The 23,422-nt window shown below is 39.8% G+C and overlaps 1 protein-coding gene across 2 annotated transcripts in view; it reads right to left on the bottom strand.

Moving 5' to 3' along the window:
* LOC123505474 overlaps nt 1-23,422 on the bottom strand; it is a 74,253-nt gene that overhangs the window by 7,051 nt on the left and 43,780 nt on the right. The window contains exons 6-9 of one of the 2 annotated variants that reach the window (XM_045256812.1): nt 22,615-22,709; nt 19,644-19,754; nt 11,733-11,896; nt 1,167-9,062 (exon numbers count right to left, since the gene is read on the bottom strand). In XM_045256812.1, the coding sequence (XP_045112747.1) occupies nt 9,060-9,062; nt 11,733-11,896; nt 19,644-19,754; nt 22,615-22,709 (373 nt within the window). In that variant the 3' untranslated portion in view covers nt 1,167-9,059. Of the gene's footprint in view, nt 1-1,166; nt 9,063-11,732; nt 11,897-19,643; nt 19,755-22,614; nt 22,710-23,422 lie in introns of those variants that run through there. The other variant, XM_045256811.1, reaches the window with a different exon arrangement.

The following is a 23,422-nucleotide window of genomic DNA, read 5'->3' on the forward strand; positions in this document are numbered from 1 at the left end:
AGTGATGGAATTTCTGTGACACTTTATTTTGGTTCTCCCACTGCTGCTAGTAGTCCAGGATGTCATCAGCTGGTCTGTTTATGTGAAGGTGGCATAGGAGGCAGTGGGCGGAAGAGCAGCACGCGTGATTGGCTGGCTGTGGGGGCATGGCAAAATCCTCTGTGCTGATTGATTCATCACATCCACCCATGTGTGAGGCTTGTCCCTCTTTTGCAGGGATTTCGGATATTTTTTCACCAAGTTCCCCAACTTTGAGCCTTAATTTTGCCATCAGGAAGGTCGAGTATTGTGATGCTGACACTTCCACAAGAATTCTACACCCCTTATCAACGAGTTTCCACCCGTAACTCAAAACCAGCAACTTTGAGGGTTATTCCCCCTCTTGCAGGTGGGGCCTTGTAAATAGTATGCAAAATGTAAGAAATTAGGTGAAAAATTGAATTTTTTTGGTCTTGGGAGGTGGTTTGGAATGAATTATAATTTCTTTCATAAGAATACATGTATTTTGATGCTTTGGAGTAAAAACAAAATTTTGAATGGATTAAGTTGATATGATATGATATATCATACATTTATTGAAATAAGTAATATATATACATAAGTAAAATATTCCTTATTACAAAACCTAATCCTAATAATTATGTACATTCTCTACTTGAAATTAATAATTATAAATTAAGATAAATAAAAAGTATGTATATAACGTAGCATAGCCCAGATTATAGTAACAAATAAAAATACATATTAGTTTGTATAAATACCCTATTTTCAGTTCCATACTTAGTGGCAAATGTTCTTGATATATTTGCAGCTATGTAGTAGCTCTGTGATTTCATTGTTATTAAACATATAAATAACTTGGTCTGTCACAGAGGTAAGTGAGGGATGCCTGGCCTGTGACAGTGCGGGACACTGAAGCATGTAATGGTGTAGCGTGTGGCTGTTTGGCTCAGCACACAACCGGCACTGTTTGTTTACGTCACTAGTTTCCACACCCAACTGCCAGCAGTATTTGTAACCCATTCTGAGCCTGGTACATACACTGTCTTTCCACGGCACGGGATATTTACCCTAGGTGAAATTTGTTTCACTTGCCACCCGTGTGTAAATGTCTTAAAGATTCACTTTTTTCACACTGTGCAACAACCTCACTTCTTTCCTTTTCAATGTTTGCTTCTCTAATTTTGTTTCTGATTTGGCAAAGAGTATTAGCACATTGCAGATCAACAGAGCTTTTCAATGCTCCTTCCTTAGCCAGTTTGTCTGCTCTTTCATTGCCCTGAATGCCGACATGAGAAGGCACCCACATGAACACAACACGCCGCGACATTGCCAGTTTTCTTATTAACACTACAGATATTGACCAGGCTTTTCAGAATGGGTTTAGTGATTCCCGACTGTCACTAAAGATCCATACATCCCCCACTCCTCCCTGTAGCAGGATGAGAGCCAAGTACAAGGCACACAGCTCTGCCTGAGTGGAGGACACGCCGCTCACTCTATAGTACTGCTCCGTGTCTACGTGCCCTCCATTGTCTGTGACATGTCTCGGAAGTAGACCACAGCCAGCCTTTCCGTCGTCCCTCACCAACCTGTCACAGTAGACATGAGTCAGTCCGCTCTCTTCCAGCTCATTGATGCTTGCCTCATACTGTCCTTTCAACTCTCCTACCACGTAGCTGTGTTTTTTATATGGTAGCTCCTTTATGGTGACATTAATCCTATCCTCTTCCCATGGTGCACATTTCACACTTTTAACTGGACTGAGATCAGTGTCACTAATACCATAGACATGAAAGTTACAAGGGAGTTTCCGTAGATAGCTTTTCCTCTGCCCGTTTGACCCTCCCGTGCCCCAGCTGGGGGTAATTCTGCCACATAAGCTTGGGTCTGTTTGTGTCCTAAGGTGCCTCACAGCACCTACAGTACTTACCTCGCGTATGATGTTACTTATGCTTGGGAGACTACGTTCACATCTCATGGCATAAATCATGGCATTCTTTGGACAATTAAGAATGATCCGCATTGCCTCATTTTGAAGCCTTTCCAATTTAGTAATCCTCTTGCTATCAAAACATGAGAGAGCAGGGCAAGCATACTCAATCAAGGATCTTATTATGCTCTGATACAACATCCTAAGAATAGGCACCCCGACGCCCCTCCCACTCCACGCCAGTGCTTTTATTGGTTTCAATCTCGCACGACTTTGTGTCGTCAAGTGATTTACCTCAGCCTCCTTACTCTCTGCTGTGTACCCCACATACACACCCAAGTACTTATAACTTTTCACTCTATTGTTTTGCCATTTACAAGAAGATCCTGTTTTCCTTTGGAATGACACATGAACTTGGTCTTACTTTCATTGATTACTAGCCCCAGTTTCTGTGTTAGCACTGTGAAGTTATTTAGAGCCTCTTGCATGCTCTTCATATTTTTACTCTGAAAGAGGATGTCCTCTGCATATATTGTGGCATTCACTCCTGTTCCAGTTTATTCTTTAGCCACTCGATTCATAAGTACATTGAATAATGTGGAGCTAAGAACTCCTCCCTGTGGGTGCCTAATTCTAGCCGCATTTCTGAGGATGAGGCTTCGTGATAGCATACACGTGCTCTTCTGTCATGTAAGTAACCCCCAATCCAGTGCAGTAACTGTCCTGTCACTCCCATGTTTGCAAGTTCATACATAATGACCCCACCATTTGCTCTATTAAAAGCCCCCTTCAGATCGATAAAAGTCCTACAGTAGAATCTCGAATCTCGATCTCATCTCTATATTTTACATCTTGATTGCACTGTCAAAAACCCACGATTCACATATCTCGATCACATTACACGAATCTCAATCGCTATTTTTCATTTTATTGTATCAAAACAAACATGGCGCATGGCGATGCGATTGTTTCGATTGCTCTCCCACGTAGCGGCAACTTGTGGAGTGTAGTGTGTACCAGTCACCCGTGGCCCCCACCCCCCAGCCATTCAAACCCCGGGCATGCGTGGTCAAGGTTGTTACTTGGGGTGAAGGCTACCTGGATCCCATTCATCATGTTTCCCACGGCCACTGGAAAGGCCCAAGAGGTGGATAAGGGCGAGAATGGGAGTAAAGGACAACAAAGTGTGAAAAAACCCAGAAGGGAAAAAACTTAACAAATACACTGCGGAGGACAAGGATAAAGTGTTGCAACTCCTGGAGAAAGGCCACAGAGTTAGCGAAATACAAAAACTTACAGGTATTCCTCAGAGTACTATTTCCACATTAAAAAGCAAGAAGGATGAAGTGAAGAAATCAGCGACATTGGCAAAAAAATTATTCACAGGAAACTCACTCAGACAGCGCCGAATCACGTGTATTTATAATGAAAGTAACCGTCTAGTGGCAGAAATGGAATATTATCTGGTGAAGTGGATTCAACGACGAGCAAGAGAGGTAGCAAGTATTAATGGTCCTCAGCTGCGTGAACAGGCAAGGATATTCTACCAGGCTGTTTGCAAGAAAAGGCAAGTAAAAAATCCTCCTCCATTTAATGCTTCTGTGGGTGGCTGCAAAAATTTAAGAAGCGGTGTGGCATTAAATATGCACAGTATCAAGGTGAGATATCTTCTGCTGACAGTGATAGTGCTGCTAATTATCCTGCAATTGCCAAGCAAATCATAGAAGAAGGAGGCTATTGCAAAGACCAGATATATAATTGCGATGAGACAGGCCTTTTCTGGAAGCGTTCTCCCAAAGCCACCTTCATTTCTAAAAATGAAAAACAAGCACCAGGAGTAAAAGTGTCCAAAGAACGTATCAGCCTTCTTTTTACTTGCAATTCTTCTGGCAGCCACAAGATGAAACCTCTTGTTATACACAAGTACAAGAGACCCAGACCTTATAAACATGCAAACATGCAACAACTGAATGTTTATTGGGAGACTACAGCCTCAGCCTATATGACCTCAGCACTTTCTGTCGAGTGGTTTGATAAATACTTTGTCCCAGATGCAAAGAAAAAGTGTGAAGAACTAAACTTGGATTTCAAAATCCTTCTCTTTCTAGATAATGCACCTGGCCATGCAAAATTTCTCATAGGGCGGCATCCATGTGTTCAGGTCGTGTTCTTACCCCCAAACACCACTTCCATATTACAACCTTTGGACCAGGAAATAATAGCCAATGTAAAGCTGTTATACTACAAGTACCTCCATGATAAAATGCGACATGAAACAGATAGTAATGATGAGCTGATCGAGATTGAAAACTCTACAAGTGAGAGTGAAAGTGATGGTGAGATGCCAGCTACCTCCAGCCAGGCCACCGCTACGCGAGCCACCGCCAAGCCCCAGGTCACCAGTGAGGAAGACGTTTCGTCAAAGGAAGCTGTTTCTGTGAGGCAATTCTGGAAATGCTACAACATTCACAATGCAGTGGATTTAATGGTGAAAGCCTGGAATAACATATCAGATGCAACTATCAGGCATGCCTGGGAAAATCTGCTAGCCGAGAATAAAACAGTCTCTTATGATGCCTCACAAATTCAACGACAGGCTGATCTACTTGCTGACGCTGTGACATCTATAACAACTGTTCCTGCCCCTGGATTCTGTGATGTTAATGAGAATGATGTGATGAAAGAATTATTAGGAGAAAAGGTTGATGCAAGTGAAGCAATTGAAAATTTAATTAAAGATGTGGAGGACGAGCCAGAAGAGCCTGCAACCATGCCAGACCCTCCCTTCTTAAGTGTGCAGCAATTGTCTGAGGCAGTAGGGCTTGTGGCAAAGACCAAGGATATTGTGGAGGGAAAAGTGGAGAATGAAACTTCAGGAGGCTTTTGATCATCTCAACAGGAAAATTATGGGCATTTACAACTATAAACTCAGTGAACAAAAACAGCCCACCATAACGAATTTGTTCAAGATGCAGCAGCGAGTCACCGAGGTCATCGAGAACATCACGGAAGATGAAGGACCAATAGACCTTGAAGCTTTGGACACTGAACTGCCAGAAGAACCGCCATTTGTAGGATTTGATGCAGAAACTGACGGTATTGGTTGCAGTGGAGAGAATGTACGAAAGACCATGACAAGACTAGGCAGTGAAGGTGGGAAGTCCCAGTAGCCAAACCCTGATTTACACTGAGTCGACATCAACCACCTAAACTTTATTTCAAGGTAAATATATGTTGTTTTATTGTAACATTTCATTAGTTTTATTATATGAACTGTAATGTATTATGTGGTAAATACTTTAGGTGTAAGATTCAAGGTTAACATAGTTAATATAGGTTAGTTGCCAAAGCTTTGGTCCCAATTACATTTTTCTCTATAAAAAGGTAACTTCGCATCTCGATATTTTGAATCTCGATAAGTATTTTTGGTCCCAATTATGATCGAGATTCGAGATTCTACTGTACAGTAATCCGAATCATTACTTAGACAATTGATAAGTGGCCCTGTCGTTCCCTTGTCCTTCATAAAACCATAGAGTGAGGGATGTAGGCAATCGTCAATCGTCCCAAGCACAATTCTTTCCATCATCTTGCTAAAGCAAGAAGTTAAGGACACAGGCCTAAATCCACCACCGGCCTTGGGGATAGGTATAATAATGGCCTTTTTCCATGCTCTAGGTAACCTGTCCTCCCTGTAGCTCATATTGAACAAGTCAAGGAGCGGACCGTCCTCGATGTGGATGCAAGGCAGTTGAGGACATCGTAAGTGACGCCATCCTCTCCCGGTGCGGTGGATTTGCCTACATGTTTAATAGCAAGTAGAAGTTCTTCTTGAGTTATTTTACTGCTGGTCGGTCCACCCATATTCAAGGCAGAGATAATTAATTCTCGCCTCACTCCCTCCCAGCTACTGACTCCCTCCTTTATATCTGCTGGCAAGGTATCAGTGGTTGATGCTTGGGCCCACTGATCTGCCATCTGGTTGGCAACAGCACCAGGGTCGGGATGCATTACAGCTTGTTGTCCTTTACCATGTACTTTATTTACCTGTTTCCAAATTTCATGAGTATTTTTGCTTCTTCCAATGCAGTTGACAAAATGTTCCCAATTTTTCCCTCTCTTTTCTTTACGGACAGTGCCACATATTTTAGCCGTTTCTAGAAGTACTGCCTTCGTTGCATCACTTTTACCTTGTATCCATTTCTTATGTGCCACCCTCAGTAACCTTCCCCATTTCTTAACTATTGCATCATCAGTATAAGTTTCATTCATTTTGTGAGCCATCCTGTGGCAGGTTGTCCTCTCATCAGTGTATAAAAGTTCTACTTTACTCAGTAAGTCTTCATAAAAGGCATCTAGATCAGTAGGAGTATAATTACTATACCAACTTGTAATGTTCCGTACAAATCGCATAACATTATCGGGTGACTTAGGCACTATTATTCTCTTCCTTCTACTTATTGGATGTCTTTTCTCAACAGGTAGAGTGACAGCAAGAGCAAAATGATCACTAAAACGATCAGACTGAAGGTGACACTGACCAGTTAAACCTTACCCATTGAAAATACATGCATAATCAAACCTCCCACCCTTAATATAAATAGCACTGCAATCCCCCAATAAACGTACATCATAATCATGAAGAAGCTGATAAAAAGCAGCACAATTACTATTACCATTTAAATCTCCTAGTTCACTATGTTTAGCATTTAAATTCCCCACTAAGAGTGTTACCTCACTAAAAATACAATCTGGAAGGTAAGCCACGTTAAAGCAATTTTTAGTCACATATAAATTAGCAACATTCAACACTGCATCCTTAATGTAAACTTTTACAACTAAGCTTTCAATTCCCTCCTCCCTTACTGGCCGCCCAACAAACTCTGACAGCAAGGACTTTTTCACATATGTGCTGAGTCCCCTAACCCCATCCCCAGCTGACAGATGATAACACTCATAACCATTAATTTTTAACCACGAGTCTCCCCTATCTAAAGTTTCTTGTAATAAAAGTACATCAGTGGAATATTTAGTGATACAGTAGTGTATATCTGCTATTCGACTACTAACCCCATTGATGTTCCAAGATATTACCTTTAGTTCACACTAACCCATGTACTGGTGGTAAGTCATCAGTTTTATTTACATTTGTTACATTCTCCAATAATTCTCTAGCAACATCAAAACAGCGTTGAATTTCACTCCAATTTTTTACAAACATCATGTCTTGTTCTCTACCACTCCTTTCCCAGTTCTGTAAAAGAGTTTTGAGATTCAACACCAACCGAGATCAATGGTTGTGTTTTAGCACTGGTAGCGTTCATGCATGTTTCCTTTTGTGTAGAGACCTCACTCATATTGTCCAGCTTTGACACATTAGTCAGAACTGTATCTTTCTCCCTCTCAATATATTGACTAACTCTCCTATCTATTGTGTCAATTTTCTTTTCCAAATGCTTCATATATGTGAGTATCTCACATATATGTGTTTTAGCACTGGTAGCGTTCATGCATGTTTCCTTTTATGTAGAGACCTCACTCATATTGTCCAGCTTTGTCACATTAGTCAGAACTGTATCCTTCTCCCTCTCAATATATTGACTAACTCTCCTATCTATTGTGTCAATTTTCTTTTCCAAATGCTTCATATATGTGAGTATCTCACCAAAATTATCAGCAGTCGACGTCCCTGTCTGGTCACTCCTGGTGGGTGAGGGTGTTGGCGGCTGGGCGGGAGGGGCCGGGGACAGTGGGAGGGTGGCAGACTCGATAGAGGGTGCTGTGTGAGAGAAGGTACTTGAAGGCTGTGGTGGCGGCCCGGTCACGTGGGTGGCCGCTGCCGGGCTGTGACCTCTCCTCCCCCAATGATGACGACGACCTCCCCCTACGTGCAAGGCCGGCCAGACCTCACTCCCAGCTGCATCTCCAAGCGCCTGTTCTCCTTGTTGTGGTGAAACACCTGCCGCTGCAGCCTCCCCGCCACCTGTTCAGGCGTTGCCGCGCGGGCCGCCTCTGGTATGCAGCTGGGTACTCACGTGGGTCGGCAGGTCACGTGACATCACCCTCTCACTTGTTCCTTGGTCGACTCTACGTTCCACAACGGGCTTTTGTGAACATGATGGGTACCTTGCGTTATGGTCCCCTCCACAGTTGCAGCATCGGGGCATCACTCACGTTCCATTTTTTATCTTATCAGCACACACAGTTAATTGATGTTTCCTTACACAGTACCTGCAACATGGATCCTCTTGGCATTTCCATGCCATGTGTCCCCACCTACAACAACACAGACACATAACAGGCACCTCCACATAGGGCACCACTCGTCTGTATTCAGCCCCACTAATGAAGATTTTCTCTGGCACCTCACCTCTCATCAGAGCAACGACTTGATTTCTTGTTTCTCCTCTGATAACATGTCTCTTGGCCAAACAAAACCTTGAGTCGTCAAGGAGGAATTCCGGTTCAAGGATAAGCGGATACTGAAAAATAATCACCTTGGTGAGCTGCTCCCTTTCTTCAGGTATCTTGAGCACCACACCCTCAAAGCCAGTAGTTGTCAGCACCTCCACTGCCTCCTTGACTGCCCACTGTTACATATGGTCTGTGTTTGCCCTCCTTCAACAGCGGTAGAAATGACTTGCGTGCATGGCCAAGCTTGACCATCCATAGCAATTTCTCATGGAAGTTTAAGCCAGTGTTGGAAAAAGCAAACTGACCCTGTTGGTGGGTGACGCCGGTGATCGCGCCTGCCCGCTCTCGCGCTTGGCCGGCGGCTCACGGACCTGCTGGCCATCCCCGCTCCTGGCTGGCCCACATGGTGCTTGTTGTGCTCCACTCCCACATTCCGATGCAGACTCACAAGCACGTGTTTTGTTTCTAACCTTATTGTCTCTGTCTCCTTGGTCATCACCACTAGAATCAGCCTCTCGCTGGCTATGCCACCTGTTTCTTTTCCTTTTCTTCTCCCACAGCTGAAAGTCGGCTTCCATGTGATCATCTTCGCACACATCACTCTGATTCATGCCTTCATTGTCCACAACATCCTCCTCTGGTATCAGTGCTGTAGCCATGGTGCACTTAAAGGTGTTGCGTGATGAGCCACAGCTCATCCGCCACACAGGGTTCACTGAAATCACAGTGAAATCTAAAAAGGACCACATGTCCACAACTAGTTTAGTCACAGCCGGACCTGACCCACGTCCGACCCTGACCTCGGTCATGAGTCAACTGCGGATTAAGTTAGTATTCCAAGGCACCGCTGTATTTTCTTTTAATAATGCAGAACTCACATTGATTTGTCACTATAACCATTAAAGCACCTTGAAAAACCCATATACCTCTAACTAGGAATTTTTTCAAATAGTGGAAATGTGTCGTGGAAGCGTTTTAGAATAGGAACCTAAAAGTTACTGTGCGGTCACTTTAATGTGATGCCGATACAGTTGATTAATACCTTCACTACTAGTGGAATTTTACCCTTATAGCCATAATGCTTCACAATAGGAAGAAGATAGTGCTGAGCCACGCCAGGGTGGAAATGCAGGATTCTCATTGCCTGCTCAAGTAAATATGTCGTTATTGAGTGAGCGCAAGTTCCCCCCCCCTCTCCGGCTGCACAGCCATGCGTACCCCTCCAAAGAATGGCAATTTTTACCATGTTGCAGGCCAAATTTTGACTTGGACGTTGCAGATTCAGAAAGGTGGAGGCTAATTAAAGAAAATGCTATACAAACCTCAAAATTGGCTGGGGTGGCTCTTATGTCACTATTATTCTGAACGCCTCATATGGAATTAGGGAAGAGTAAGAGAAGACTGGTATGGAACTATCTGATGGGAGAGGAACAAATAATGAAGACTAAAGAGGAAAAAGATCTGGGAGTGATTATACAGGAAAATCTGAACCCCGATGAACACATAAGTAAGGTATTTGGATTACCATATAAAATCTTGACTAATATTAGTGTGGCACTTCAATTCATGGACAAAGATATGGTGAAAAAAATTATCACGAGCATGATACGTCCTAAGCTGGAATATGCAGCAGTGGTGTGATAACCAAACTCTAAAAAGAATAAAATTAGAATGAATCCAGAAGATAGCTACAAAGAACTAAAGGACCTAACATATGAAGAAAAGCTGAAGGAAATGGGACTGCCAACCTTACAAGATAGAAGAGAATGAGGAGACCTGATGACAATGTATAAAAGAGTAAATGGCATTCAAAAAATAGACCTGGTGCTGGTGACAGAAGCAGCTAGGACAAGAGGACATGTAAAGAAGATTAGGATGAGGCAGAGTGTGAAGTAAACTGGAAAATACAATTTTCCAAATAGGACGGTGGAAAAGTGGAAGTTGTTACAGCACATAATGTGCCTAACTTTAAAGAAAAATTGGATAAATGGAGACACGGAGACAGGACACTATGAACCCCGCTCAAACCCTGTACAATACAACTAGGTAAACTAGGAAAGTACACACACACACACACACACACACACACACACACACACACACACACACACACACACACACACACACACACCATATTTTTTACAGCCAATTCCAAATTTCTAATTATACAGTGCTTACTCCAATTTTGCGATATGCCAATTTTGTGACCAAGGACCAAAAATTGCCATTTTTTAAATTTCCCTATCTTGCTCCTTTCTCCCAGTATTGCGAGTGGTGGCGGGAGAGAGAGCGTTCCCGCTAATTATATATTACTGTATTATATAGGCAATATTTTATTAATTTATTCATATTTATCATATTATACTATATTATTATCATATTTATATTATATTTATCATAGTTTGGTGGTTTTTGGCTAGTTTTCATAAAAATCTGGTGGTAATTCAACGAAGCTCATCTGGCAACACTGCCCCACTCCCTCCCGCCTTCCATTTGTTTACGTACACCTCCACGGAGTTCTCTCTGCAAATTTGGAGGAATCCTTGTGCTCGACTTTGTGTGACATGGTGCCACCAACCAAGAAAAACATTAGGCTAACTTTGGAGCAGAAGATGAAGATAATTAAGATGAAAAGGAACAGTGATATTTCCAGAGTTTGGTGTGGGAGAATCAACTGTGAGAATGGTGTTTAAAAACAGTGAGAAAATTGAAAAAGCTGTAAAAACCTATGGTGGACAGATTTTTGATTCTCGTAGCCATTTTACAAACACTGTGATCATTCATATGGAAAGATTCTTGGCTCAATATATATGTGATATAAATGTGGGCAAAATATTAGGAAAATATTGAAAAATTAGGCGACTATGGACGAGGGGTCCACCATATTCAATTTTTCCCATAGGAATAATACTTCCAGTTTTGCGATTTCCAAATTTGCGACTCACAATGCTGCCCCATTTCTCGCAAAACTGGAGTAAGCACTGTATTCAATTTTGTTTGTTACAGTTACACTCATCCGATGCTGGACTGGTTTTCAGTTATCTTTTTTATATGTAATGATAAAGAAGCAGACATCACTATCTTTACAGATTTTGGCTTTATGACAAGTGCCTGAGACTTTAAGGAGTACAAAAGATGGTATGGTTATCACAGGATGAGACAATGGACACAGGACAAGTCAGCCAGCAGCAATATGTCAAATCACCAACTATCACAGACCTGTGAATGTTATTTATTTCTCTGATGCCTCCAGGAACTTACATCAGGAGGAGTTAGATGGGGGATGGCTATGGCAAAAGATCCATCATCTAACATATAAGATCCTTCTATCACTCATCACTAAATATATTATATTAACTCAATACATGCACATTACTGCACTTACTATGAAAAGATAAAATAATGTCAGCAGAAAAGCCATTGCTGATATGGCTGTGGGGATTGTTGTGCAGAGTAATAAAAAAGGCACAATTACAGCAGGTGTACACAGTAATCCACTTGTTACAACTTCTGGAAGACCCATCTTCTCACTGTTGTCCTTCAGTAAAGCTGTAAGTCATAACTTTTTACTCTTCACAAACATACTATATGCAATTATATTTATATAGTTTTCATAGATATTTAATAATGATGTTACCAAACCTCTACTATATGCAAATGTAAGGATAACAGACATCAACAATAGATAATGCCAATTGAGGACTTATTATGCATATATATTACAGTCGTGGCAAAAAAAATTGTAACATTCACACAATATGGTTAACAAAAGACAAATATTTCACTTGCATGTATTTTATTGTGATTATATCCTCAAAGTTAAAGAACAGTACTTAGACATATTGCTTTTGTTCTTTATCACCATCTGAAGTCTTTTGGGCATTGATTCGAGCTTGGCAGTGGCGAGTGGACGTGTTGTGTGTGCGCTCCGTTTTTGGCTGTTGTTTTTATAGTTAGTGAGTGGTGTTTGTGCTTGGTGTCTGTGTGTGGTGCTTTTGAGTGTTAGTGAAGTGAAAGTGTGTACTGCAAGTGTTAGATTAGAGTGAAATAGTGGTTAGAATCAGTGTTTGTGAGTTAAAAGTATTTTGGTAGAGCGAGGAGACTAGGCTTGTAACCGTCAAGTTGACCTTGAAAGAGGATTAGTTGACCTCACTTAGGCCCCCATCACCGCGGTTCCCCACCCCGCCGTCACCGTCACCAAGTATTTTTATTTGTTTGTGAGTTAACAGATTGTAAATTAGTATGGCGGTAGCTACTGAGGTATATCAGAGTGTGATTGAGTGCGTGAAAGAGAGTGTTGAGGTGGGATTGGGAGAGTTTGTTGTGTGTGAGATGTGTGGGCATGACAGGAAGGTCGTTGACTTTTCTGAGTGTATGGTGTGTAGGCTCAAGAGCGAGAATTTAGTTCTTTCTCTTGAGCACCGAGAATTGCGAGAGGAAATGAGAAAGCTAAGTGAGGGGAAAAGTGCGAACGAAGTTCTCATCTTTGAGTTGAAGGAGGAGGTTAAGAGGCTTGGGGAGGCAGTGGAAAAATTAGGCAGGAGATCAGTGTTAGGCCGAAGGTTGGACCTTCTGAGGGCGACAGGGTGGCTTGGCCCTCTGTCGGGAAGAGCAGAGTGGGGAAGAGGGAGCAGGCGAGCCAGACTGGGAAAGATAGTAGTCAGGATGGGCAGAGATGGCAGGTTGCGAGGGAAGGAAAGCGGAGGCAGTTAGGGAGGATAGGACTAAACCTGTTGAGTGTGAAAATAGGTTCGGTTTGTTGGAGGGGAGGGAGAGTGAGAGTGGAGTGAATGAAGTGGTTGTGGTGAGTGAAAGGAGAGAGAAGGGGGTAGAGGAGAGGAGGAGGAGGGTTGTGCCTAGCACACCTCAGGTGTGTGTGGTGGGTGACTCTCAGGTTAGGTATTTAGATAGCACTTTCTGTGGGAAAGACAGGGATAGGAGGACGAACGTGTGTATGCCTGGTGCAGGTGTGAAGGCAGTGAGTGAGGAGGTGCAGAAGAGGGTTGGGGGATGGAGAGGAGGGTGTAGTAGTTTTGCACGTAGGTGGGAACGATGTCAGAGCAGGTGGGTCGGAGGAGTTAGTGGCAAGATTTCGGGAAATGTTAGGCAAGATAAGGGAGAGTGGTAGGAGGTGTGTAGTGTCAGGAATCTTGCCTCGTGTGTATGTTAGCAGGAATGGTTGTCTAGAGCCATTGGTGTGAATGATCGGGTAAAAGGGATGTGTAAGGATGTGGGTGTCAGCTTTGTGGATGTATGGGATAGGTTCTATGGGCGAAGGGATTTGTATGCTAGGGATGGTGTGCATCTGAGTAGGAAGGGTGTGGATGTGCTGAGTGGATGTCTGGAGGGGAGTTGGGATGGAGTGTAGGGGTGAGGTAGCAAATGCATTCCAGAAGAAAGATGTTAGACATAAATTAGATAGGATAAACAGAGATAGTGAAAAGATTAGGAAAGATTTCCAGGTGCAAATAGGAGAGAATAAGATTAGGATTCCAAATAAGGAGACAGCATCTAGGAAGGTAGCAGGACTTAAATGTTTTTATGTAAATGCCAGGAGTCTTAGGAACAAGAAGGACGAGTTATCTAGTTATATAGTTGAGGAGGACTTAGATGTTGTATGTGTCACAGAGGCATGGGTAAATGAGGAAAAGTTTAGGAAAATAGGAAAGAATATGAAGTAGATGGATACATTATGTATTTACACCAGAGAATTGGTAGGATAGGTGGAGGAGTAGTTATTTATGTAAAAATCCTTCATTTCCAGTCAGGTTAATGGTATTAAGGTAGATAACAGAGTAGAGTCCTTATGGCTGGATGTTAGAGTAAACAAAAGTAAGGTTATTAGAGTAGGAGCTTTTATAGACCACCTAACCAGTCAGCAGATGTAGACAACCTTATGGTAGATGAGATAAATAGGGGTGTACTAGTCAGACAATTATCTTAGGGATTTTAATCTTAAGTCAGTAAACTGGGAGAGGATGGTAGGAGATGCTAGTGAAAATAAGTTTATGGAAAGTTTTCAGGATAACTATTTAGTGCAGATGGTAGATAAACCTACTAGGGGAGGAAGGTTTTAGACATAGTACTAACAAATATTGAGCATTGTTTAAAGGAAGTTGAGGTAGGAGAGACTTTAGCAAACAGTGACCATCATATAATTAGATTTATCATTAATTCCAGTAGGGATAATATAGTGAATAAGACTAGAGTCCCAAACTATCAGAAAGGCAATTATGGTAGGTTACGTCAGTTATTAGGAGAGGTAAACTGGGAAGATAGTTTTGGAAATAAAACTGCACAGGAGATGTGGGATATTTTTAAGGTTGTAGTAAAGGGTATAGTGATGCAGTGTATCCCTTACAAAGATATAAGGCAGAGAAACAGGAAGCCATTATGGTGGACTCATGAGATAGGTAGCCAGATCAGAGAGAAGAAGAGGGCATATAGAGAGTTGCAGAAAAGTGGGAAGATGTAGATTTGATTAGGTACAGACAGGTCAGAGATGATTTGAGTAAGGTTATAAAAAAGTAAAAGGCAGGCAGAGATAAAACTAGCTAGAGCTGGGAGTAAAGATCCCAAAAATTATATAGTTATTACAAGGTCAGTGATAAAAGAAATAAGGATAGGATTGGACCACTCAGAAAAGATGGTGTAGTAGTGGATCAAAATGAAGACATAGTAGAATTATTGAATGAACAATTTTCTTCAGTATTTACTAGGAAAGAATAGGAAATCCTGTTACAAACAGTGCGACGAGTAGTTTAAGAGCTTTAGAAAATATTGATATAAAACCGGGAATTATTAGGAAATTTATTCTTGAACTAGACGATAGGAAAGCTAGTGGTCCTGATGAGCTACATGCCAGAGTACTTAGGGAGGGTGTAGACAGTATTTCTGAAGCACTTAAGTTAATCTTTGAAAGATCACTTAGGTTTGCTGAGATACCTCAGGACTGGAAGTTAGCTAATGTTACTCCAATATTTAAAAAAAGGTAGGAAGGATGATGCGAATAATTATAGACCGATCAGTTTAACTAGTATAGTATGTAAGATACTAGAGAAAATCATTAAGGGTAGTATTTGGGAGCATTTAAATGAGAATAGATTAATTAGAGATACCCAACATGGCTTTAGATCAGGGAGGTCCTGTCTTACAAATTTGCTCGATATCTTAGAATATATTACCAAGGAGTTAGATGATGGAAATAGCATAGATGTTATATATCTAGATTTTAGCAAGGCGTTTGATAAGGTACCGCATAGGAGGCTAGTGTACAAATTGAGACTACATGGGATAGGGGGTAGGTTAGTTGATTGGATTAGTGAATGGCTTTCTGATAGGAAACAGAGAGTAGTATTAAATGGGGCAATGTCTGAGTGGAAGGAAGTGGTTAGTGGGGTACCCCAAGGATCAGTGCTAGGACCTCTTCTTTTCTTGGTGTACATTAACGATTTAGATATAGGAATTAGTAGCAAAGTATCAAAGTTTGCAGATGATACTAAGATAGCATGTGCAGTACAGGGTGAAAAGGACAATTACAGAATACAACGAGACCTGGACAGGCTGATAGCATGGGCAGACAGGTGGCAGATGGAGTTTAATTCTAAAAGTGTCAGGTTATGCATTTAGGTAAAGACAACACAAACTTTAGCTATGAGATGGAGGGATGTTGGCTAGAGGCAGTAGAGGAAGGAAAGGATTTAGGAGTAGTGATAGACAGGACTATGAAATTTTCAAAGCAATGTTTAGAAGCAAGAAATAGGGCAAATAGGATCCTGGGTTTTATAAATAGAAATGTTAGTTATAAAAGTAAGGAAGTGGTGCGTAGCTTATATAATTCCTATGTTAGGCCCCATTTAGAGTATTGCATACAGGCCTGGTCACCCCATTATAGGCAGGATATCAACATGTTAGAAGCAGTTCAGAGAAGAGCAACTAGGATGATACCAGCATTAAAGCGCCTGGAGTATAGAGATAGATTAAAGGAATTAAACATGTTTTCATTTGAGAGGAGATGTATAAGAGGGATATGATAGAGTTATTTAAAATGTTCTCAGATACAAACTACATAGATGTGAGATCTTTCTTTACCTTAGAGGAGGAAATAGGACTAGAAATCATGGCAGGAAGATTAGAAAGCAAGGCTGCAGGTTAGATATAAGAAAATATTTCTTTAGTCATAGGGTGGTAGACTTCTGGAATGCATTGCCAGAGAGGGTTGTAAATAGCACTAGTTTGACAATGTTTAAAAACAGATTAGATAAGCACTTAAATTTATTAGATTTATAATTATGTATAGCACTGCATGATAGTTTTTATAAGAAATTTACTATAGTTAAACAAGACATGATCCCCATGTATGGGGATCACAGATTGTAGAGGATTTCGCTGCAGGACTTAGCCCTGTTAATGGGCCAAATATTTAGAATTAGTATATAATGTATTGTGTACTTGTAAGTGTATCTTTAAGTACTGATGACGAGGTCGCTGTGCGACTGATACAGGATAACCTAGATGGGCCCTGGTGGCCCTTTGTTATCCTATTATTTATGTTATGTTATGTTATGTTATGATGGGGTTCATATCCCCTGGTGGCCCTTTGTTATCCTATTATGTTATGTTATGTTATGTTATGTTATGAAAGAACCCCACACCAATCAATTACACTGATGTTTTGAAGGAACATTTGCTATGTTTTTGGAGTATTCATGAGTGTAATTATTTCATGCATAATGGGGCCCCTGCACACAAGTCACAAGTCAAATAGTTCCTCGCAGACAAAGAAATTGAAGTGTTAGACTGGCCAGGTGATTCGCCAGATCTGAACCCCATCGAGAATGCTTGGAATGTTACGAAAAACAAGGTACAAGCATCCAAACCAACCAACATCAAAGACCTGCAGGAGGCACTGAAGGGGTTATGGATCAATATGGACGTCTCCTACTTTGCCAAGCTCACCGAATCAATGCCCAAAAGACTTCAGATGGTGATAAAGAACAAAGGCAATATGTCTAAGTACTAACTTTGAGGATATAATCACAATAAATACATGCAAGTGAAATATTTGTCTTTTATTAACCATATCGAGTGAATGTTACAATTTTTTTTTGCCGCGACTGTACTGTAACTTCCTCTTATGACCTCTAGTATCCAACACCAAAGAGTGAGGGCACAACTGACTAGATTGTTGGATTTGCTCTACAGCAGATGGTCTTAAAATGTATCTGGCCTTGGTGAAACTGTCCTTAAAATTTTGAACTCAACCTCAACATATAAAATCAAAATGTTAGTTTGTTGAAAAATAGTCAAATAAAAAAGATAAATACAGTACACACTGGTTAAATCAGACCCAAATAAGCTGGATAAAGGATAAGTTGGACATTTTCAGGAATTTATTTATTAATCATTAATTTTTCATTCTTTTTTCTTATCAATCTATTTACTTTTTTTATGTTCTATCCTGTGTGCATCAGTAGGCATTTTTTTTGCCCCTTGATTGAATAATGTTGAACCACTAGGCAGGCTCAAATCCTGAGAAGCCTTATGGACCTGATGGGGTCCCTTGTTTCTTGCACCTTGCCGGGCCAAACTCTTTCAACTATGTCTATCGACTTCTACCTTTCCTTCTTGCCTACATTCAGTCTTGCTGGAACTTTGCCTACATTCAGCCTGTTCCTAAAAAGGGTGACTGTTCTAATCCCTCGAACTACCATTCTATAGCTTTAATCTCTTGCTTGTCTAAAGTTCTTTTAATTTATCCTCAATAGGAAGATTCTTAAACATGTCACTTCACAATCTTGTATCCATTTGCCAGTATGGCTTCCGTCAAGGTCACTCTACTGGTGATCTTCTGGTGTCCCTTACTAAGTCTTGGTCATCTTCTTTTAGAGATTTCAATGAAACTTTTGCTGTTGCGTTAGACATATCAAAAGCTTTTGAAAGAGTCTGGCACAAAGCTTTGATTTCCAAACTGTTTGCCCTACTACAGTTTCTATCCTCTCTCTGCACCTTTATCTTAAGTTTCATTTCCGACCATTCTATTGCTGCTGTGGTACATGGCCACTGTTCTCCTAAATCTATTAATGGTGGTTTTTCTCAGAATTCTGTCCTGTCACCCACTCTTTCTATTATTCATTAATGATCTTAACCAAACTTCTTGCCTTATCAACTCCTATGCTGATGATACCACCCTACATCTTTCCATATCCTTCCAGAGATTACCAAACCTTCAGGAAGTCAACAGATCATGCAAGGATGCCACATAACTCCTGACTTCTGATCTTTCTAAGTAGTTTTTAGTGCCTCAAAAACTCAATTCCTCAATCTATCAACTCAACACAACCTTTCAAACAACTATCCCCTCTTCAGTGACACTCAACTGTCTCCCTCTTCCACACAGAATATCCTTGGTCTGTCCTTAGTAATCTTAACTGGAAACTTCACATATCATCTCTTGCTAAAACAGCTTCTATGAAGTTGGGCATTCTGAGGTATCTCTGCCAGTTTTCTTGCCTCCAATTGCTAACTCTGTACAAGGGCCTTATCCGCCCCTGTATGGTGTACTCTTTGCATGTTTTTTGGGGGGAGGGGGGCTTCCCACTCATGCAATTTTATTAGATAAGGTGGAATCGAAAGCTTTTCATCTCATCAACTCCCCTCTGACTAACTATCTAAAGCTTTCTCACCGCTGAAATGTTACATCCCTTTCTATCTAACTGTTCTACTGATCTTGCTAACTGCATGCCTTCCCTCCTCCTGCAGCCTCGTTGCACAAGGCTTTCTTCTTCTCATCCCTATTCTGTTCAACTCTCTAATGCAAGCATTAACCAGTACTCTCAATTATTCATACCTTTCTCTAGTAAACTCTGTAATGCAAGAGTTAACCAGTATTCTCAATTATTCATACCTTTCTCTAGTAAACTCTGTAACTCCCTGCCTGCTTCTGTATTTCTGTCTTCCTATGACTTGACTTCTTTAAAGAGGGAGGTTTCAAGATATTTGTTCCTTAATTTTGGCTAACTCTTCATTTCTCTTTAAGGGAACCAGCACTCAAGTGGGCCTTTTTCTAATATTTTGTTGCCCTTGGCTGGCTTCCCTCCTCCATTAAACATTGATAGTTCTTATGTTGTCCTAGTCATTTGAGAAATTATTCACTACCAATGCCAAGATCTGTGTTTACATAGTTGATAGCAACCACAAGGCAGTGTCTAACTCAGCTTTTGTTTGCATTAGAGATATTTTCAATGCATGTATGTGAAAAAGAATTAGGTGGAAGTTAGGGGGAACATATACATACCATTAAGCCAAGGAAGCAATGATGAAGCCAGCACAGTTACAACAAATTTCATCATTAGGCAGCCAATTAAGTTAATCCAACTGAGACGACCAGACACAATAGGAAGCAGACCTGTAAAATGCATAATTGTCAATATCCATTTGTCATTAAAATTTTTTTATTTATTCCTTAGTTCTTTCATAGTAAACTCCTATTTTCAGGGCTGTTTTCTGTAAGATTGAAGTTTGTTTTTAACAACCCTTAAAGAAATATCTGGTGATGTGAGTACCTCTGCAAAAGCAGTATGCTAACCAGCCAGCTGCCAGTTGTCCCTGTACAGGAAGACAACAAAGTTATGGACAAAGAGGCAGCTCCATTCTAATCAAGAAGTAATCAATAAAGTACATACAGAAAGTACTGAAAATGACCACAATTAATGGAAATGGAAACAGTGCAGCTGGAAAGAGGAAAGAGATTGCAGAAACTATTAGGAAGGATAGCAATATTATAGTAGAAGTTCAAGACACATGAAAGGTTTTAAAGTGATTGACTCCATGAATGGAAATGAGTTTGGGAAGGGATTGGAAGAAGGAATGATATAATGTGATGTTGATGAGAATCAAAGGAAAAGGAAAAGAATATGCACATTCATTGTGTCCCAATATGCAATGTGTAAAATGTAACTTCTTTATCAACTCCCACCTTTTTCTTTAATGAAACATAAGTATCCCAAGGCTACTTCTAAAAACAATCGTCTCCCAAATTCTTTCCTGCTTTTTGTATCATTTCCAATCTAGAGCTGGATCTACCATCTACCAGTGCAACAATTTTACTAGTTATTAGTCCCACACTCCTGAGCACTGAATTTTCTACCATATGGCTTCAACTTCATAATCACTCTCTGACTAAATCCATATGTGCTGTGAATTTCTCCTAACTCCTCAAACTGAAAAATTATTCACTATTGAACTTTCAAAGTGGAACACATCCTGACTTGCTTCCCTTCCTCTTAGATTAAACTAGTGAATTAGCCTTTCACTCTGCTTTCCTTCATAACCTACAATAATTGTTTAACTTCTTATCCAATTCCCTGCCATGCCCAATATTTTTCTCCTTTTTTTTTTAATATCTAATCCTGCCAATTCATTATGATTTTTTTTTTCTAAATGACTATAGCTCAATACAAATTAATATACAACTTCATATATACAAACAATTAATACAAATTAATATACAACTTCATATATACAAGCAATTGGATAACCTACAAGGATCTCTTGTATTGAAAATATGAAAAAAAAAAAAAACTAAGCTTTTCTGGACATTCTCAAAATCAGCATAGCCACACAATACTGCCAGCAATAAAATACTTAAAATTAACTGTAACTTAAAAATTTTTAGATGGCAAGGCAATTATTTACAACCAATGCTTACAAGTAAGCAAACTTAACCACTGAAAGGGAAATCATAACTACCGAATTTATATGTAGCATACTGAATTCCCAGAAATATGTTCCAGAAATTAGCAAATATCCTGATTATATTGTTTGTTTTTACACTAAAGGAGTGCTGACCAAAGACTACAAAGAAATCAAATTGAAAATTGACACTTCATGACCTTAAACATAATATGTTTCCAACTATATATGCTTATTTCCTTCCCTGAATGGTCTACATCACTGTAATGTGGATACAAGAGAGTTTCAAGGTTCACCAGTGAAAAGAATGAAGAATTTAGATACAGTACTAGCTAACTCCTACATTTGTAAGGTAAGGAAAAACAAAACTTTTCTGAAGAAAGGCCAATGGAATTAAAAAGGCATGCAGCTATAAATTTCAAGGAGTAATACCCATTAAAATAATGTGCAAGACAACATGAGATGCAATATTATACTGAAGACAATGAGAGGAATTAGTGAGATGTAAAAACCTTACTTCATTAAGTAATAAGTGTGGAAACTTTCACAACATACTTCTCAGCCAGTTCAAAATAATCCATACAAATATCATGCACAATTTCTCTATAGTAAAGTAACATATTCAGAAGTTTATTAGACACATTATTTCCCAATAAAACATCTCTAAAAGTCACCTTGCAGCTTATGCTGGCTTCAGATCAGTGACGGGAATTATCATAAATCTCGGGTATGAAGTAAAAAGATACTGCCCCTAATTAGGTCCAATTTTGAGACAAGCTATCCTTCCTTGATTAATTCTTACACTGTCAGTCATATAATAGTTGCATTAATAGGAGGACTATCAAGTACTTTATTACAAGGTGTCAGTGATATTTAATATATATTATGGTTCATGCAGTATAAAATATTGTCAAGTATATACTCATTAAGAGTGAGACACACTAATGAACAGAGACCAATGCTGGTATGTATACATAATTGCACATGCAGCACTGATTCTGTCATCAACAGTTATTTCACTAGTTTAGCCTATGAGGTGAGATAAGGTGGCTTTATACCATTTATTTATAGATAGCAGTGTAAGATTTTTATTAAGATTTTTTTTTTTTTTTTTACTTTCACTTTTCCTATTTCATTAGGGGTAGGATTGTGCCTCCTTATGCCTCCTGACTGGTACAGTATCATCTCTATCATACAAAAAATATTTGCATGAATGGATAAACAAGATCCTAATAGAGGCAGAGCAACTGCACAAGCAAGAAAGGAATGTTTGGACAGAGAGGTGAATGCACTTCAGCCACAATTTAATCCTTAATGTATACTCTCACAGGGAACAAGCCATTAAAAAGATAACAATATGTCCATTTTCAACAATATGCCTGAGAAGAAAAGACAAGTACATTATATATTTAATGGTACTTTTTTTTTTTTATTATTAAGTACTGGACACTCAAATTTAGCTTCATGCTTTTGCGTTGTTTTGTTTTCATATACGTAATATATCTAAGATACACTTAATTGTCACATAAGTTGCAAAACACAGAATATAAAACATCTCTATTTACTATACTTACCATTGGTTGTAGGGGTATTACTCCCAAAGATGCAAAATGCAGATATGATGCTCAGAAGACTCAAGATAGTAAGAAGTTGAGAGTTAATGGAATTCCTGGTAAAGAGGATATATTAATGTGTTAAAAAAGCATTGTCACCAACACCATTGTAAAGTTAAACATTAAATAAAGGTTTCATTTACATATTTAGTGTTCTACTTCATTAATTTCTATTACTTAATCTAATGTACTTGTAGAGTAAATATCACTGAAACCCGTTTAGAGTTGGTATTAAATCAAACCTCTTATCTTAGAAGGAGTCATAATAAGCTGCAGTATAACCTTGTTTAACTTGGATGAAAATGGGGTGGCTACTTCATTCTATCTACACCGATACCAAGCAGTTAAAGTGTCTGAGCCAAGGTAGCCTCCCCATATATGAACTCATACCCAAAACCATTTAGGACAACATCAAAAGCTACCTTTGCCCAAGGGCTCCTATCAGAAAAGAGGACAGATCTTTTGTCATATACAGTTGCACAAAGGACTACTGTAATAACAAATCCAGGTTCCTACATGAGGGCCCTAATGCAATACCAGTTTACTTCCTGGTACATTATAAAATATCATTCCTTTCCTCATACCTGATCTTATTTACTAACAAGACTACATGCAGATAAAACATGAGCCAAATCATAATTATACATTCACAACTGCTTTTCATTTAGCTGAATGATATGGAACCATTCTTCTTGGAAAGTATTTTACAGATAAAAATGTAATCTCTTTTCATATCTATAAAATGCTACTTCCCTTATATGTAAGAATA

The sequence above is a fragment of the Portunus trituberculatus genome, chromosome 18, assembly GCF_017591435.1.
Source record: "Portunus trituberculatus isolate SZX2019 chromosome 18, ASM1759143v1, whole genome shotgun sequence".
NCBI classification, from domain to species: domain Eukaryota; kingdom Metazoa; phylum Arthropoda; class Malacostraca; order Decapoda; family Portunidae; genus Portunus; species Portunus trituberculatus.